The following is a 17,616-nucleotide window of genomic DNA, read 5'->3' as shown; positions in this document are numbered from 1 at the left end:
CCGGATCTTGTTGCCTTGTGCCAGTGAAAGCGTTTAGTGATGTCCAAGCCTGTGTTACCTGATCTCCTGCTATCCATATTGACTACGAACCTTGCCGCCTGCCCCGACCTTCTGCTACGTCTGACCTTGCCTCTGCCTAGTCCTTCTGTCCCACGCCTTCTCAGCAGTCAGCGAGGTTGAGCCATTGCTAGTGGATACGACCTGGTTGCTACCGCCGCAGCAAGACCATCCCGCTTTGCGGCGGGCTCTGGTGAACACCAGTAGCCACTTAGAACCGGTCCACCGGCACGGTCCGCGCCAATCCCTCGCTGACACAGTGGATCCACAACCTGTAAGCCGAATCGTGACAGTAGATCCGGCCATGGATCCCGCTGAGGTGCCGCTGCCAAGTCTCGCTGACCTTACCACGGTGGTCGCTCAGCAATCGCAGCAAATTGCCCAACAAGGACAGCAGCTGTCGCAGTTGACCGCCACGTTACAGCAACTTCTGCCACTGCTACAGCAGCAACCATCTCCTCCGCCAGCTCCTGCACCTCCTCCGCAGCGAGTGGCCGCTCCTAGCCTCCGCTTGTCCCTGCCGGACAAATTTGATGGGGACTCTAGACTCTGCCGTGGATTTTTGTCTCAATGTTCCCTGCACATGGAGATGTTGTCGGACCTATTTCCTACAGAACGGTCTAAGGTGGCGTTCGTAGTGAGCCTTCTTTCTGGAAAGGCCTTGTCTTGGGCCACACCGCTCTGGGACCGCAATGATCCTGCCACAGCCCAGTCCTTCTTCGCTGAAGTCCGTAGTGTCTTCGAGGAACCAGCCCGAGCTTCTTCTGCCGAGACTGCCTGCTGAACCTGGTCCAGCGTAATTCTTCAGTAGGCGAGTACGCCATCCAATTTCATACTCTCGCTTCCGAATTATCTTGGAATAACGAGGCTCTCTGCGCGACCTTTAAAAAAGGCCTATCCAGTAACATCAAGGATGTGCTGGCCGCACGAGAGATTCCTGCCAACCTGCAAGAACTTATCCATTTGGCCACCCGCATTGACATGCGTTTTTCTGAGAGACACCAGGAGCTCCGCCAGGAAAAAGACCTAGATCTCTTGGCACCTCTCCCACAGTATCCTTTGCAATCTACGCCTGTGCCTCCCGCCGAGGAGGCCATGCAAGTGGATCGGTCTCGTCTGACCCAGGAAGAGAGGAATCGCCGTTGGGAAGAAAATCTTTGTCTGTACTGTGCCAGTACAGAACATTTCTTGGTGGATTGCCCTATTCGTCCTCCACGTCTAGGAAACGCACGCACGCACCCAGCTCACGTGGGTGTGGCGTCTCTTGGTACGAAGTCTGCTTCTCCACGTCTCACGGTGCCCGTGCGGATTTCTCCTTCTGCCAACTCCTCCCTCTCAGCCGTGGCCTGCTTGGACTCTGGTGCCTCTGGGAATTTTATTCTGGATTCTTTGGTGAATCAGTTCTGCATCCCGGTGACCCGTCTCGTCAAGCCGCTCTACATTTCCGCGGTCAACGGAGTTAGATTGGATTGCACCGTGCGTTACCGCACAAAACCCCTCTTAATGTGCATTGGACCCCATCACGAAAAGATTGAATTTTTCGTCCTTCCCAACTGCACCTCTGAGGTCCTCCTCGGTCTGCCATGGCTCCAGCTTCATTCTCCCACCCTTGACTGGACCACCGGGGAGATCAAGAACTGGGACTCTGCTTGCCACAAGAAATGCCTCTCCTCCCCTCCCAGTCCCGTCAGGCAAGCCTCAGTGCCTCCTCCTACACCTGGTCCCCCCAAGGCTTATCAGGACTGTGCCTTGCCTCCTCATGGCCCCCGTCCTGGTGACACCCTGCCCCGTGCCAAGCTTCACCCTCTGCCCTCCCTCCCCATTCCCACTCCTGCTGTACTGCCTGCCTTTGAGGAAACCCTACAATCACTCCCGGTGTCCTCGTCCCATGTGAAGCAGTTGCCGGACAAAGAAACGGGGAGACCTAAGGGGGGGGGTACTGTTACGCCGAGCGCTCCGGGTCCCTGCTCCTCCCCGGAGCGCTCACGGCGTCTCTCTCCCTGCAGCGCCCCGGTCAGACCCGCTGACCGGGAGCGCTGCACTGACATTGCCGGCGGGGATGCGATTCGCATAGCGGGACGCGCCCGCTCGCAAATCGCATCCCAAGTCACTTACCCGTCCCGGTCCCCGGCTGTCATGTGCTGGCGCGCGCGGCTCCGCTCTCTAGGGCGCGCGCGCCAGCTCTCTGAGACTTAAAGGGCCAGTGCACCAATGATTGGTGCCTGGCCCAATTAGCCTGATTAGCTTCCACCTGCTCCCTGGCTATATCACCTCACTTCCCCTGCACTTCCTTGCCGGATCTTGTTGCCTTGTGCCAGTGAAAGCGTTTAGTGTTGTCCAAGCCTGTGTTACCTGATCTCCTGCTATCCATATTGACTACGAACCTTTCTGCCTGCCCCGACCTTCTGCTACGTCTGACCTTGCCTCTGCCTAGTCCTTCTGTCCCACGCCTTCTCAGCAGTCAGCGAGGTTGAGCCATTGCTAGTGGAGACGACCTGGTTGCTACCGCCGCAGCAAGACCATCCCGCTTTGCGGCGTGCTCTGGTGAACACCAGTAGCCACTTAGAACCGGTCCACCGGCACGGTCCACGCCAATCCCTCGCTGACACAATGGATACACAACCTGTAAGTCGAATCGTGACAATGCTGTATGCTCCAGAGGAAGTTGTATAGTTCTTTTCTGCTCTCAGTTGACACCTTTGTCTGTGTCAGAAACTTTCTGGAGCAGGAAAAATCCCCATAGCAAACCTCTCCTGCTCTGGACAGTTACTGACATGGACAGAGGTGTCAACAGAGAGCACTCTGGTCAGACAGTAAAAACTATACACATTCCTTTGAAGCATACAGCAGCTGCTAAGTACTGGAAGAATTAAGATTTTTATATAGAAGTAATTTACAAATCTGTTTAATTTTCTAGCACCAGTTGATTAGAATTTTTTTTTTCCCACTGGGGCACCCCTTTAACCTCTTGGGGACGAAGGGCACACAGGTATGTGGGAATTTCGGTCCACGGGGCGGGCAGGGACCGTACCGGGATGCCTGCTGAAATCATTCAGCAGGCATCCTGTGCAAATGCCTGGGGGGGGGGGGTTCTGAGATCAATTCAGATCGGCGACTTGTGGCAATTCCGGGCTGATCGGGTCTCTGATGACCCGATAGCTCGGAAAATAGGGATGATCGGAGCTGTCAGAGACATCTCTGACCATCCTGAAGGATAGGAGTGAGGTGGCAGGGGTGCCACCTCCTCCTATCCCCTGTGATTGGTCGATCAGGACTGATCGGCTAATCGCAGGGCAGGGGCGAGGGTGAAAGTTAATTTCCCCCGCTCTGGATGTCAGGGCAGAGCGGGGGCCATGGATCCAGCGGGGATCGGCGGCAGTTACATCGATCATGCGGGGACCAGGGACTGGCGGCAGGCAAGTGGTGCAGCGGCGGTGTCAGATGCTGCAGTGAAGATCGCCGTAAAGTGATCTTCACTGCAGCTTCTAGGAGTTTCAAAACTACAACTCCCAGCATGCCCAGACAGCCTTTGGCTGTCTGGGCATGCTGAGAGTTGTAGTTTTGCAACATCTGGAGGGACACAGTTTGGAGACCACTGTGCATTGGTCTCCAAACTGTGTTCTTCCAGATGTTTCAAAACTACAACTCTCAGCATGCCCAGACAGTCCAGGCATGCTGGGAGTTGTAGTTCTGTAACATCTGTCCCTTCAGGTGTTGCAGAACTACAACTCCCAGCATACATGAACAGTCTCAGCATGCTGGGAGTTGTATTTTTGCAACATCTGGAAGGGCACTGTTTGGAGACCACTATATAGTGGTGTCCAAACTGTAGCACTCCAGATGTCAATTCAAACATGCCGAGACTGTCCAGGCATGCTGGGAGTTGTAGTTCATCAACATCTAGCCCTTCAGACAACAACTGGAGGTATACTGGTTGGGAAACCATTGTCTTTTTCCTAACTCGGTGTTTCACAACCCGTGTGTCTCCTGCTGTTGCAAAACTATAACTCCCAGCATGCACTGACAGACCATGCATGCTGGGATTTGTAGTTTGGCTGGAGGCAGACGGGTTGGGAAACACTAAGTTAGGAAAGAGACAGTGATGCGGAAACATTGCGGTAGTCTGTTACCTAACCCAGTAGTCCCCAATCTCAACCAGTGTGCCTCCAGCTGTTGCATAACTACAACTCCCAGCATGCACGGTCTGTCGGTGCATGCTGGGAGTTGTAGTTTTGCCCCCCCCCCCCCCATGTGAATGTACAGGGTACCTTCACACGGGCGGGGGTTTACAGCAAGTTTCCCACTACAAGTTTGAGATGTAATTTCCCCACTACAAGTTTGAGATGAAATTTTCTGCTGCAGAGGGAAACACACTGTAAACCCCCGCCCGTGTGAATGTACCCTAAAAACACTACACTACCCCTAAATAAAGAGTAAAACACTATAGATACCTTACACTGTGTAGTGTATATGTACACTTATGACTGTCAAGGCATGTTGGGGGTTTTGCAACAGCTGGAGGCACTCTGTTTGGGGAAAACTGACGTACAGTATTTTTGGTGGAGGAGGCAAGTGAAATGCTTGCATCTGGGTACACCCCTATGAAAATCCCTAATTTAGCCTCAAATTCGCATGGCGCTCTCTCACTTCGGAGCCCTGTCATATTTCAAGGCAACAGTTTAGGGCCACATATGGGGTATCTCCGTACTCGGGAGAAATTGCGCTACAAATTTTTGGTGGCTTCTTCTCCTTTTACCCCTTATGAAAAAGAAAAGTTGGGGTCTACACCAGCCTGTTAGTGTAAATTTTTATTTATTTTTTACACTAACATGCTGGTGTTGCCCCATACTTTTCATTTTCATAAGAGGTAAAAGGGAAAAAAAGACCCCCAAAATTTGTAACACACTTTCTCCCAAGTACGGAAATGCCCCATATGTGGACGTAAAATGCTCTGCGTGGCGCACAACAGGGCTCAGAAGTGAGAGCACACTATGTACATTTGAGGCCTAAACTGATGATTTGCACAGGGGTGGCTGCTGGTTACAGCGGCTCTGACATAAATGCAAAAAAATAAACACCCATATGTGACCCCATTTCGGAAACTACACCCCTCATGGAACGTAACAAAGGGTAAAGTGAGCATCTACACCCCACAGGTGTCTGACAGATTTTTGGAACAGTGGTCCGTGAAAATTTAAAATGTAATTTTTCATTTCGACAACCCACTGTTACAAATATCTGTCAAACACCAGTGGGGTGTAAATGCTCACTGTACTCCTTGTTATATTCCATGAGGGGTGTAGTTTCCCAAATAGTATGCCATGTGGGGTGTTTTTTGCTGTTATGGCACCATGGGGGCTTCCTAAATGAGACATGCCCCCCCAAAAACCTTTTCAGCAAAATTCGCTTTCTGAAAGTCCAATGTTGCTCCTTCCCTTCTGAGCCCTCTAATGCACCCGCAGATCACTTTACATCCTCATATGAGGTATTTCCTTACTTGAGAGAAATGGGGTTTCAAATTTTGGGGGACATTTTTTGTTTACCTATTTCCCCTTGTGAAAATGAAAAATTTGGGGTAACATAAGCATTTTAGTAAAAAGAATAAAATTTTCATTTTCACGTCCAACTTCAACGCAAAGTCGGCAAACAGCTGTGGGGTGTTAAGGCTCACTGTACCCCTTGTTATGTTCCTTGAGGGGTGCAGTTTCCCAAATAGTGTGCCATATGGGGTGTTTTTCACTGTTCTGGCACCATAGGGGTTTCCTAAATGAGACATGCCCCACAAAAACCATTTCAGCAAAATTCACTTTCCAAAAGCCCAATGTCGCTCCTTCCCTTCTGAGCCCTCTAGTGCACCCGCAGATCACTTTACATACACATATGGGGTATTTCCTTACTCAAGAGAAATTGGGTTATACATTTTGGGAGGGCTTTTCTCCTTTTACCCCTTGTAAAAATAAAAAATATGGGTCTACAAGAACAGGTTAGTGTAAAAAATGCAGATTATGATATTTCTCCTATTCTTGTGAGACACCTAAAGGGTTAACAAACTTTCTGAATGTCATTTTGAATACTTTGAGGGGTGCAGTTTATATAATGTGGACATTTATGGGGTGTTTCTCACAGAAAGGCCCCACAAATCAACTTCAAACTTAACTGGTCCCTGAAAAATTCAGATTTTGAAATTTTCGTGAAAATTTTGAAAATTGCTGCTATTCTTTGAAGCCCTCTAATGTCTTCAAAAAGTAAAAACATGTCAACTTTATAATGTCAACATAAAGTAGACATATTGTATTTGTGAATCAATATATAATTTATTTGGAATATCCATTTTCCTTACAAGTAAAATGCAACATTTTTAAAATTTTTATGAAATTTTGGGATTTTTCACCAAAAAAAAAGATGCAAATAACAATGAAAATTTACCACTATGTAGAATATATCACGAAAAAACTATCTCGGAATCAGAAAGAAAGGTAAAAGCATCCCAGAGTTATTAATGCTTAAAGTGACAGTGGTCAGATTTGCAAAAAAGGCCAGCGTCCTTAAGATGAAAATGAGCTGCATCCACAATGGGTTAAGATTGTACTGAAATTTGAAAATATAATTAATTGACAATGATTGGTTACTTTAAAAAAAATCTTTTGTCACTGATTTTCCTAATGAAAATCCAGCTGGTAGGGAGTCTACGTTCCGTAGTCTTGTTAGTCTGCCATGATAGCAGAGCTCTTAATTACTTCAAGAAGTCGAATAGACTCCTGTATGTCTGCCTTTCATCTGGTCCCTATGATCAAGGGTCACTAAGGCTGCAGCTGTTAACCTCTCACATTCCTGTAGTCTCATATCTATAAACATTATTTTTGGTATCTGCAGCTGTCACATGGCCCCATTAATAAATACAGTAGCACTCACTTGCTCTCCTGTAGCAACTCCAATTCCCAGAGGTGCTAAAGCCTAAATGAAAAAATAAAATAACCTTGAAGCAGTTTTAGTTATAATAACAAATAATGATTTATTTTCACGGTTCATACATCATACACAAAAGTTATGAGGTAAATTGTTTTGTCTGATTCTTTGGTAAAAATACACAGTGTTGTCGTATTTATTTAAAAAGTAAGCAGCAGGCAGCTAAAGGTGTAGAACAACTAACTATACCATACTTACCTGTCCCAGTTCAGCATTGATGCTCCATTCCACCTAGTGTTTTAGTTTACTTACATTAATGACGTGCTGTCACTCCACGATGACATTGTGAACCCGATGCAGTCAGTTCAGAACGTCAATAGCAGAGCAGGGAGCACATCATTGAACTAAGTAAACAAAACACTGGAGCAGAGACAGAGTTTCGACACTGGACCAGGAGTGGCAAGTATGAAATAGTTGTTTTAAACCTCAAGCTGCCTGCCGCTTACTTTTTTTAGCAAAATCATACAACCCCCTAATGATTATATTTACATTTATTATGATACATTTTTTGTCATTTCTTATGTCTTTTAGAAAAAGAAAAATTCACATGAACATCTTGCTACGGCTACAAGTATATAATCAACATTTATGTCATTATAGCCTCAGGCTTTGCTGTGACAATGCCCGGATCTATCAGGAGGCATGGACAGCAAGTCAATTGTAATCTGTCTATCTTTCCACGACTTCCTGCAGTGAGTTATAAAATCTCAGACTGGCCAGTGCTCCTGCTTATCTGCTTTGACTTCTTGGTCTAGTTACTTGACTATTCTCTGCTTATGATAGAGGATCCTTTGGATAGGGGATAAGATGTCTTAGCGCCGGAGTACCCCTTTAAATACTCCCTGTTCACAACAACTTTATTGACATTAACAATAGTAGAAAAATGCATGTTAATAACAATGTATAAACACATATACTGTATATAAAAGAACCAAAAAACAGGTGGAGGAAAGTACATCTGAAGCTCCACATCTGAATTCAATTGGACTTCTGGCTATTACACTCTGAATCAGTGCACCATTGGGTTCCTTGTGGCTACTATCCGCAAATCTGTTCTCTCCTATATACACGTATTAGGATCGACAGTGCCAGCATTTCTATATACTACAATTATACATGGACTGTTTCTAATATGCTAGAGCACATCGACATGGACTCAGAGATGGAGGACTCCATAACGGAGGCACCTATACCAGTTCATACAGACATGGATTTGAATGCCATTTCAGCAAGTCGTGCAGACGCCGATTCATTTTTTGCACAGTTCAAAATACAGTCATGGCCGTAAATGTTGGCACCCCTGACATTTTTTCTGAAAATTTTGTATTTTTCACAGAAAAGGATTGCTGTAACACATGTTTTGCTATACACATGTGTATTCCGTTTGTGTGTATTGGAACTAAACTAAAAAAAAGGGAGGAAAAAAAAAAAAGCAAATTGGACATAATGTCACACCAAACTGAAAAAATGGTCTGGATAAAATTATTGGCACCCTTAACTTAATATTTGGTTGCACACCCTTTGGAAAAAATAACTGAAATCAGTTGCTTCCTATAATCATTAATAAGCTTCTTACACCTCTCAGCCGGAATGTTGGACACTCATCCTTTGCAAACTGCTCCAGGTCTCTTATTGGAAGGGCACCTTTTCCCAACAGCAATTTTTAAGATCTCTCCACAGGTGTTGAATTGGATTTAGATCTGGAGTCATTGCTGGCCACTTCAGAACTCTCCAGCGCTTTGTTGCCATCCATTTCTGGGTGCTTTTTGACATATGTTTGGGGTCATTGGGGAAGACCCAAGACACAAACCCAGCTTTCTGACATTGGGCTGTACAGTGTGACCCTAAAGCCGTTGGTAATCCTCAGATTTCATGATGCCTTGTACACATTTAAGGCACCCAGTGCCAAAGGCAGCAAAACAACCCCAAAACATCATTGAACCTCCACCATATTTCACTGTAGGTACTGTGTTCTTTTCTTTGTAGGCCTCATTCCGTTTTCGGTAAACAGTAGAATGATGTGCTTTACCAAAAAGTCTCATCTGTCCACAAGATGTTTTTAATGTCTCTGTGTCAGCAGTGGGGTCCTTCTGGGTCTCCTGCCATAGCGTTTCATTTCATTTAAATGTCAAGGATAGTTCTCGCTGACACTGATGCTCCATGAGCCTGCAGGACAGCTTGAATATCTTAGAAATTTGTTTGGGGCTGCTTATCCACCATCCGGACTATCCTACGCTGAGACCATTTATCAATTTTCCTCTTTCATCCATGCCCAGGGAGATTAGCTACAGTGCCATGGTTTGCAAACTTCTTGATCATGCTGCACACTGTGGACAAAGGCAAATCTAGATCTCTGGAGATGGACTTTTCCACAATTTTGGTTCTCAAGTCCTCAGACAGTTCTGTTCTCCTCTTTCTGTTGTCCATACTTAGTGTGGCACACACACAATGCAAAGACTAAGTGAACTTCTCTCCTTTTTATCTGCTTTCAGGTGTGATTTTTATATTGCCCACATCTGTTACTTGCCCCAGGTGAGTTGAAAGGAGCGTCACATGCTTGGAACAATCTTATTTTTCCAAAATTTTGAAAGGGTGCTAATAATTGTTTCCAGCCCATTTTTGGAGTTTGGTGTGATAGTATGTCCAATTTGCTTTTTTTCCCCTCCTTTTTTGGTTTAGTTCCAATACACACAAAGGGAATAAACGTGTATAGAAAAACATGTGCAGAAAAGAGAAAAATGTCCAGCGCTTGACTCGGGGAGCAGGAACTTTTAATTAGAATCCACAGGAAAACATACAGGAACACAAATGCGTGTGACGCGTTTCGGCTTGTTGTCACCAAGCCTCAGTCATACACTAAAACATTATTACAAAAGGATCCATTTATGTAGGGAATGGCAAAGAAAGGTGCACACCCAAATCCTGTCGCCCGTCATCAGCCACACCCCCACATAATCACAATATAACAAATACCGTATTTTTTGCCGTATAAGACGCACTTTTTCTTCCCCAAAACTGTGGGGAAAAAGTCGGTGCGTCTTATACGGCGAATACACCCCTATCGCGGCGGTCCCTGCAGCCATCAACGGCCGGGACCCGCGGCTAATACAGGACATCACCGATCGCGGTGATGCCCTGTATTAACCCTTCAGACGCGGCGATCAAAGCTGACCGCCGCGTCTGAAGGGAAAGTGACACTAACCCGGCTGTTTGGTCGGGCTGTTCGGGACCGCCGCGATTTCACCGCGGCGGTCTCGAACAGCGCGACTGAATAGCTGGGTTAGTGCTTACAGGACACCGGGGGGGACCTTACCTACCTCCTCGGTGTCTTCTCCGTTCAGGGATCCCCTGTATGGCCGGCGCTCTCCTTCCTCGTCGTCGCGTACGTGCGTCGGCGTGCGTAACGACGTGATGGCGGCAACGGAGAGCGAGGATACCCGGCCGGCAGCAGAGACGTTCCGAAGCGACGGGGACACGGCAACAGCGATGGAGCGACATCCAGGGCAGCGGTGACGGGTCCGGAGCGGCGGGGACACGTGAGTATAACCTCCTCCTGCAGTGGTCTTCAATCTGCGGACCTCCAGATGTTGCAAAACTACAACTCCCAGCATGCCCGGACAGCCAACGGCTGTCCGGGCATGCTGGGAGTTGTAGTTTTGCAACATCTGGAGGTCCGCAGGTTGAAGACCACTATTGGGTTAAAAATCTTTATTTTTTTAGATTTTGTCCCTAAAAATTGGGTGCGTCTTATACGCCGGTGCGTCCTATAGGACGAAAAATACGGTACCTGGGGAAGACATAAAATTCTATGTCCGTATTCAGACGTGGTAAAAAACACCACACAATAAATAGAAATATGCATTCCACCTTACAAAAGTTAAAAGAAAGGAGAAAAACTTCCTTAATGCAATGTATATGTATACTGCGTTCACTCTCAAACTACTATATGGTTATCCACATAAAAAAATATGTATATAAATACATGTGTTACTGCAATCCTTTTCTGTGAGAAATACTTTATTTTCTAGAAAAATTTCAGGGGTGCCAACATTTACAGCCATGACTATACAAGATGAACTCCAGGTATTGGGGTCTAAAACCCTGGAACAAAGTGAACAGAGTGTTCACCCTGGCAGAATGAGGGGTAAAACAGTTTTGGACTTTGAACGCCCAACAGTCTTACTGTGCTCATGATAGAGCTCCACGTGATCTCCGCAGTCATAAAGTGGTCTCACAATACCATGAGGATTTTTTGTTTGTAGAATCTTGGAAAGACCTACATGCTGAACATGATTTAAAGCTTACCCGCTTGATCATGCATCGTACAGAGCATTAATCTATGTGACTGTGACCGATGAACTTCTACATGCTAAAACGGAATTAAAGTGAAAAAGGAGGTGCTTCAAAGGAGGACACCGGTCTGAGCGTGGCGCTGAACACAGAGGATCATACGGGTAGATGGATAAAAGCAATGGTAGTTTATTCTCCCATCATGCAACGCGTTTCACTGCAGCAGCAGCTTCATCAGGCATAGTTAGAGACACATGGACAATGAATTTATCTGGAGAATGGGAGGGTACGTCAGGGGCAACAGCCCCGATTAACCAATCCAAACTCAAGCATATTATATTTCACAGGTAAATTACATTTTATGAATAAATCCTTCTAGATATATTTGCAACAATGAATCAATACCATATAAAACACAGACCATAAAAATATAGTGTACATGTACATTGTAGCACAAATGTAATGAGTGCATGTACATGTACATTATAGCACAAATGCAATAAAGCAATAAGCGCACAATCACTAATACATTTTAAACGAAGAATTATATAAAAAAATAATTAATTGTTAATACTAATAAGAAGTGTATGATGGTTCAAATAAGGAGATAATTGTCGCTACAAATTACATAAATATAAATATACAAAAAAATATATAGAGAGAATGTATATAGAAAATAGTGATAATAATCTATCTAATTAACAGAGGGAAAGAAACAGAAAATATATATAAAAGAAAATATATATGTATAGTCCCCAGAGACCAAAGAGAACATGCGAAAATTAACGCACGTTCTCTATGGTCTCGTTCAGACCATGCAGCATTAACGTGGACAAAGTAAAAATCCAATAGGATTCGCGGTTAATCAAATACTGAAAACGATTGGATCTGTCCAAAGGGACAGATTCTAAAATAACCAAACGTAAGGAGGATATATCACTATCATGCACTAGAGTGAAATGACGTGAAACGCTATGTAGTGGGAATTTGTTCTTAATGTTAGAACGATGTTCAGACATACGACAGCGAACCGTTTGGATCGTGCGTCCTACATATTGTAAATTGCAACTACATGATAATAAATAGATTGCATATTGAGAATTGCAACTTAAATTTTGATTAATATTAAATGATTTATTATTGAACGAATCCATCATATTGCAACATAAACATCGGATTTTGTTGCAGGGTGAGCAACCCTTGATCAAAACATCTGTAGATGCATCAGTACATGGCATATAATTTTTAAATCTATTAGGAGCTAATACATTTTGCAGATTTTTGGATCTTCTGTAAGTGATCCCGGGTTTGGTGGGGACTATGTCCTTGAGTACTGGATCATTAAGAATAATGTGCTAGTTTCGTCAAAAAATATTGTGTATGAGGGGGGCCGCTCTATTGTAATTAAATTGAATTTATATGAATCATTACTTTTTTTCTGTGAAGCATTTTTTTGTGCATTGGACACCAGATCAATCTGTTTTTCATTTTTCACTTTATGGTAAGCTTGTGTGAGTAAAGAAGCAGGATAAACTTTAGACAAAAAACGGTTTTTCAGGGTTTGGGATTGTGTTTAAAAGTCTTTATCACTGGTACAGTTTTTTCGAATTCTGAGATATTGACCGTATGGAACTCCTCAAAGCCAACTAGGATAATGGGCACTAGTGTATTCGAGGAAACTGTTAACGTCAACCGATTTGAAATGTGTTTTAATATGAATTTGACCCATCTCATTAATAATTTCCAAATCTAAAAAATATCCTAGTTGGCTTTGAGGAGTTCCATACGGTCAATATCTCAAAATTCAAAAAAATTTTACCTGTGATAAAGACTTTTCGACACAATCCCAAACCCTGAAAAAAACGTTTTTTGTCTAAAGGTTATCCTGCATCTTTACTCACACAAGCTTACCATAAAGTGAGAAATAAAAAACAGATTGATCTGGTGTCCAATACACAAAAAAATGCTTCACAGAAAAAAAAGTTATGATTCATATAAATTCAATATCATTACAAATTACAATAGAGCGGCCCCCCCTCATACACAATATTTTTTAACGAAACGGGCACATTATTCTTAATGATCCAGTACTCAAGGGCATAGTCCCCACCAAACCCGGGATCACTTACATAAGATCCAAAAATCTTCAAAATGTATTAGCTCCTAATAGATTTAAAAATGATATGCCATGTACTGATGCATCTACAGATGTTTTGATCAAGGGTTGCTCACCCTGCAACAAAATCCGATGTTTATGTTGCAATATGATGGATAACATAAAATCTGCCATTCATAGAAATTGGTGGATAATCGATGAGGACCATGTACTTACAGTGAAGGCACAACAGAAACCTGTGGTCTCTTTTCGCCGCTGTAAAAACTTGACGGATTCTTTGGTCCAGGGTAGATTGGATACCTCTACCTCCAGGAAGCGATTGTATGTGACTGTCACAGGTTCTATATTGGTAAGACCATCCTACCGTTATTCAAATGATTTAATGAACATGTACGGTCATTGAGAACAAAAATAGGATCCCCTAGACCAGGGGTACTCAACTATTTTTAGTGAGGTTCAGTTCATCCAGGTCTGTCCCTGGTAAAGGTCCGAGCTAAGCGCTAAGGCCTGGTTCTCACAGCTAGTGGCCGCAATGCCATGAAGGATATAGGTAAAATGACTGGACTCTGGAGGATGTAAATGTACTGTTTCCTTTATTTTCTGAATACTGCCGCATACTGTACCCCTAAAAATACAGCTGCTTACTGTACCCCTGAAAATAATACCGCCTCACACTGTACCCCTATAAATAATACCCCTGCCTACTGTACTCCTGAAAATAATACTGCCGCATACTGTACCCCTATAAATACCCCTGCCTACTGTACTCCTGAAAATAATACTGCTGCATAATGTACCCATGAAAATAATACTGCCACAGACTATCTCTGAAAATACAGCTGCCTACTGTACCCCTGAAAATACCGCTGCCTACTGTATCCTTGAAAATATCGCTGCCTACTGTACCTCTGAAAATAATACCGCTGCCTACTGTACCCCTATAAATAATACCGCTGCCTACTGTACCCCTATAAATAATACCGCTGCCTACTGTACCCCTATAAATAATACCGCTGCCTACTGTACCCCTGAAAATAATACTGCTGCACACTGTAAGCATGAAAATAATACTGCCACAGACTGTATCTCTGAAAATACCGCTGCCTACTGTACCCCTGAAAATACTGCCGCCTACTGTATCCCTGAAAATACTGCTGCCTACTGTACCCCTGAAAATACTGCTGCCTACTGAACCCCTGAAAATACCGCTGCCTACTGTACCCCTGAAAATACTGCTGCCTACTGTACCCCTGAAAATAATACTACCCCATACTGTACCCATGACAATATTACTGCCACAGACAATAAAATACTGCTTCTGAATGTAATACTGACGCACTGTACCCCTAAATAAAATATTGCCACATTGTGTACCCCTTAATATAAAACTGTTACACGCTTTACCCCTGAAAATACTTCCACATGTTGTACCCCTGAATACTGTACACACTGTACCCCTAAATATTTTACTGCCATGCGGCAGATAAGAACCATTTGGCCCATCTAGTCTGCCCAATAATCTGAATTCTATCAATAGTCCCTGACCCTATCTTATATGAAGGATAGCCTTATGCCTATCCCATGCATGTTTAAACTCCTTCACTGTATTTGCAGCGACCACTTCTGCAGGAAGGCTAATCTATGCATCCACTACTCTCTCAGTAAAGTAATACTTCCTGATATTACTTAAAACTATGTTCTTTTGTAGTTTTTCTTCTTTTAAATATGCTCTCCTCCTTTACCATGTTGATTCCCTTTATGTATTTAAAAGTCTCTATCATATCCCCTCTGTCTCTTCTTTCTTCCAAGCTATACATGTTAAGGTCCTTTAATCTTTCCTGGTAAGTTTTGTCCTGCAATCCATGTACTAGTTTAGTAGCTCTTCTCTGTACTCTCTCTAACCCCTTAAGGACAGAGCGTTTATCCGTTTTTGCACTTTTGTTTTTTGCTCCTTGCCTTTTAACCCCTTAAGGACTCAGCCCATTTTGGCCTTAAGGACTCAGACAATTTAATTTTTACGTTTTCATTTTTTCCTCCTCGCCTTCTAAAAATCATAACTCTTTTATATTTTCATCCACAGACTAGTATGAGGGCTTGTTTTTTGCGCGACCAGTTGTCCTTTGTAATGACATCACTCATTATATCATAAAATGTATGGCGCAACCAAAAAACACTATTTTTGTGGGGAAATTAAAACGAAAAACGCAATTTTGCTAATTTTGGAAGGTTTTGTTTTCACGCCGTACAATTTATGGTAAAAATGAAGTGTGTTCTTTATTCTGAGGGTCAATACGATTAAAATGATACCCATTATTATATACTTTTATATTATTGTTGCGCTTAAAAAAAATCACAAACTTTTTAACCAAATTAGTACATTTATAATCCCTTTATTTTGATGACCTATAACTTTTTTATTTTTCCGTATAAGCGGCGGTATGGGGGCTCATTTTTTGCGCCATGATCTGTACTTTTTTTTGATACCACATTTGCATATAAAAAACTTTTAATACATTTTTTATAATTTTTTTTTTAATAAAATGTATTAAAAAAGTAGGAATTTTGGACTTTTTAAATTTTTTTTCGTTCACGCCGTTCACCGTACGGGATCATTAACATTTTATTTTAATAGTTCGGACATTTACGCACGCGGCAATACCAAATATGTCTATAAAAAATTTTTTTACGCTTTTTGGGGGTAAAATAGGAAAAAACGGACGTTTTACTTTTTTATTGGGGGAGGGGATTTTTCACTTTTTTTTTACTTTTACATTTTTTTACATTTTTTTTTACACTTGAATAGTCCCCATAGGGGACTATTCATAGCAATACCATGATTGCTAATACTGATCTGTTCTATGTATAGGACATAGAACAGATCAGTATTATCGGTCATCTCCTGATCTGGTCTGCTCGATCACAGACCAGAGCAGGAGACGCCGGGAGCCGCACGGAGGAAGGTGAGGGGACCTCCGTCCGGCGTTCTGAATGATCGGATCCCCGCAGCAGCGCTGCGGGCGATCCGATCGTTCATTTTAATCGCGAACTGCCGCAGATGCCGGGATCTGTATTGATCCCGGCACCTGAGGGGTTAATGGCGGACGCCCGCGAGATCACGGGTGTCGGCCATTGCCGGCGGGTCCCTGGCTGCGATCAGCAGCCGGGATCAGCCGTGCATGACACGGGCATCGCTCCGATGCCCGCGGTTATGCTTAGGACGTAAATGTACGTCCTGGTGCGTTAAGTACCACCTCACCAGGACGTACATTTACGTCCTGCGTCCTTAAGGGGTTAAAAATCATAACCCTTTCAATTTTGCACCTACAAATCCATATGATGGCTTATTTTTTGCGCCACCAATTCTACTTTGTAATCACATCAGTCATTTTACCCAAAAATCTACGGTGAAACGGGAAAAAAAATCATTGTCCGACAAAATGGAAGAAAAAATGCCATTTTCTAAATTTTGGGGGCTTCTGTTTCTACCCAGTATATTTTTTATTAAACATGACACCTTATCTTTAAAAATCATAACTACATGCAGAAAAATTTATACTTTTAAAATTGTCATCTTCTGACCCTATAACTTTTTATTGTTCCTTGTACGGGGTGGTATGAGGGATAATTTTTTGCGCCGCGATCTGAAGTTTTTATCGGTACCATTTTTGTTTTGATCGGACTTTTTGACTGCTTTTTATTCATTTTTTTATGTTTATAAAAAGTGACCAAAAATACGCTATTTTGGACTTTGGATTTTTTTGCATGTACGCAATTAACCATGCAATTTAATTAACCCCTTAAGGACTCAGGGTTTTTCCGTTTTTGCACTTTCGTTTTTTCCTCCTTACCTTTTAAAAATCATAACCCTTTCAATTTTCCACCTAAAAATCCATATTATGGCTTATTTTTTGCGTCGCCAATTCTACTTTGCAGTGACATTAGTCATTTTACCCAAAAATGCACGGCCAAAATGAAAAAAAAAATCATTGTGCGACAAAATCGGAAAAAACGCCATTTTGTAACTTTTGGGGGCTTCCGTTTCTACGCAGTGCATATTTTGGTAAAAATTACACCTTATCATTATTCTGTAGGTCCATATGGTTAAAATGATACCCTACTTATATAGGTTTGATTTTGTCGCACTTCTGGAAAAAATCATAACTACATGCAGGAAAATTTATACGTTT

General features: G+C 43.3%; 1 protein-coding gene across 5 annotated transcripts in view; it reads right to left on the bottom strand.

The window, feature by feature from the left end:
* Positions 1 to 17,616, bottom strand: part of ENOSF1 (enolase superfamily member 1) — an 83,157-nt gene that overhangs the window by 26,342 nt on the left and 39,199 nt on the right. For 4 of the 5 annotated variants that reach the window (XR_008844190.1, XM_056521671.1, XM_056521670.1 and 1 more), the window contains one exon: positions 6,970 to 7,011. The exons of the other annotated variant lie outside the window; for it this stretch is intronic. Coding sequence is in view for 3 of the 4 variants with exons in the window: in XM_056521671.1 (XP_056377646.1) it covers positions 6,970 to 7,011 (42 nt within the window). In the remaining variant the exon portion in view is untranslated. The remainder of the gene's footprint in view (positions 1 to 6,969; positions 7,012 to 17,616) is intronic. 5 annotated transcript variants of the gene reach the window in all.

This window comes from Hyla sarda, chromosome 5, assembly GCF_029499605.1.
Source record: "Hyla sarda isolate aHylSar1 chromosome 5, aHylSar1.hap1, whole genome shotgun sequence".
Classification (NCBI taxonomy): Eukaryota; Metazoa; Chordata; class Amphibia; order Anura; family Hylidae; genus Hyla; species Hyla sarda.
This window is presented reverse-complemented; position numbering and strand designations above follow the sequence as displayed.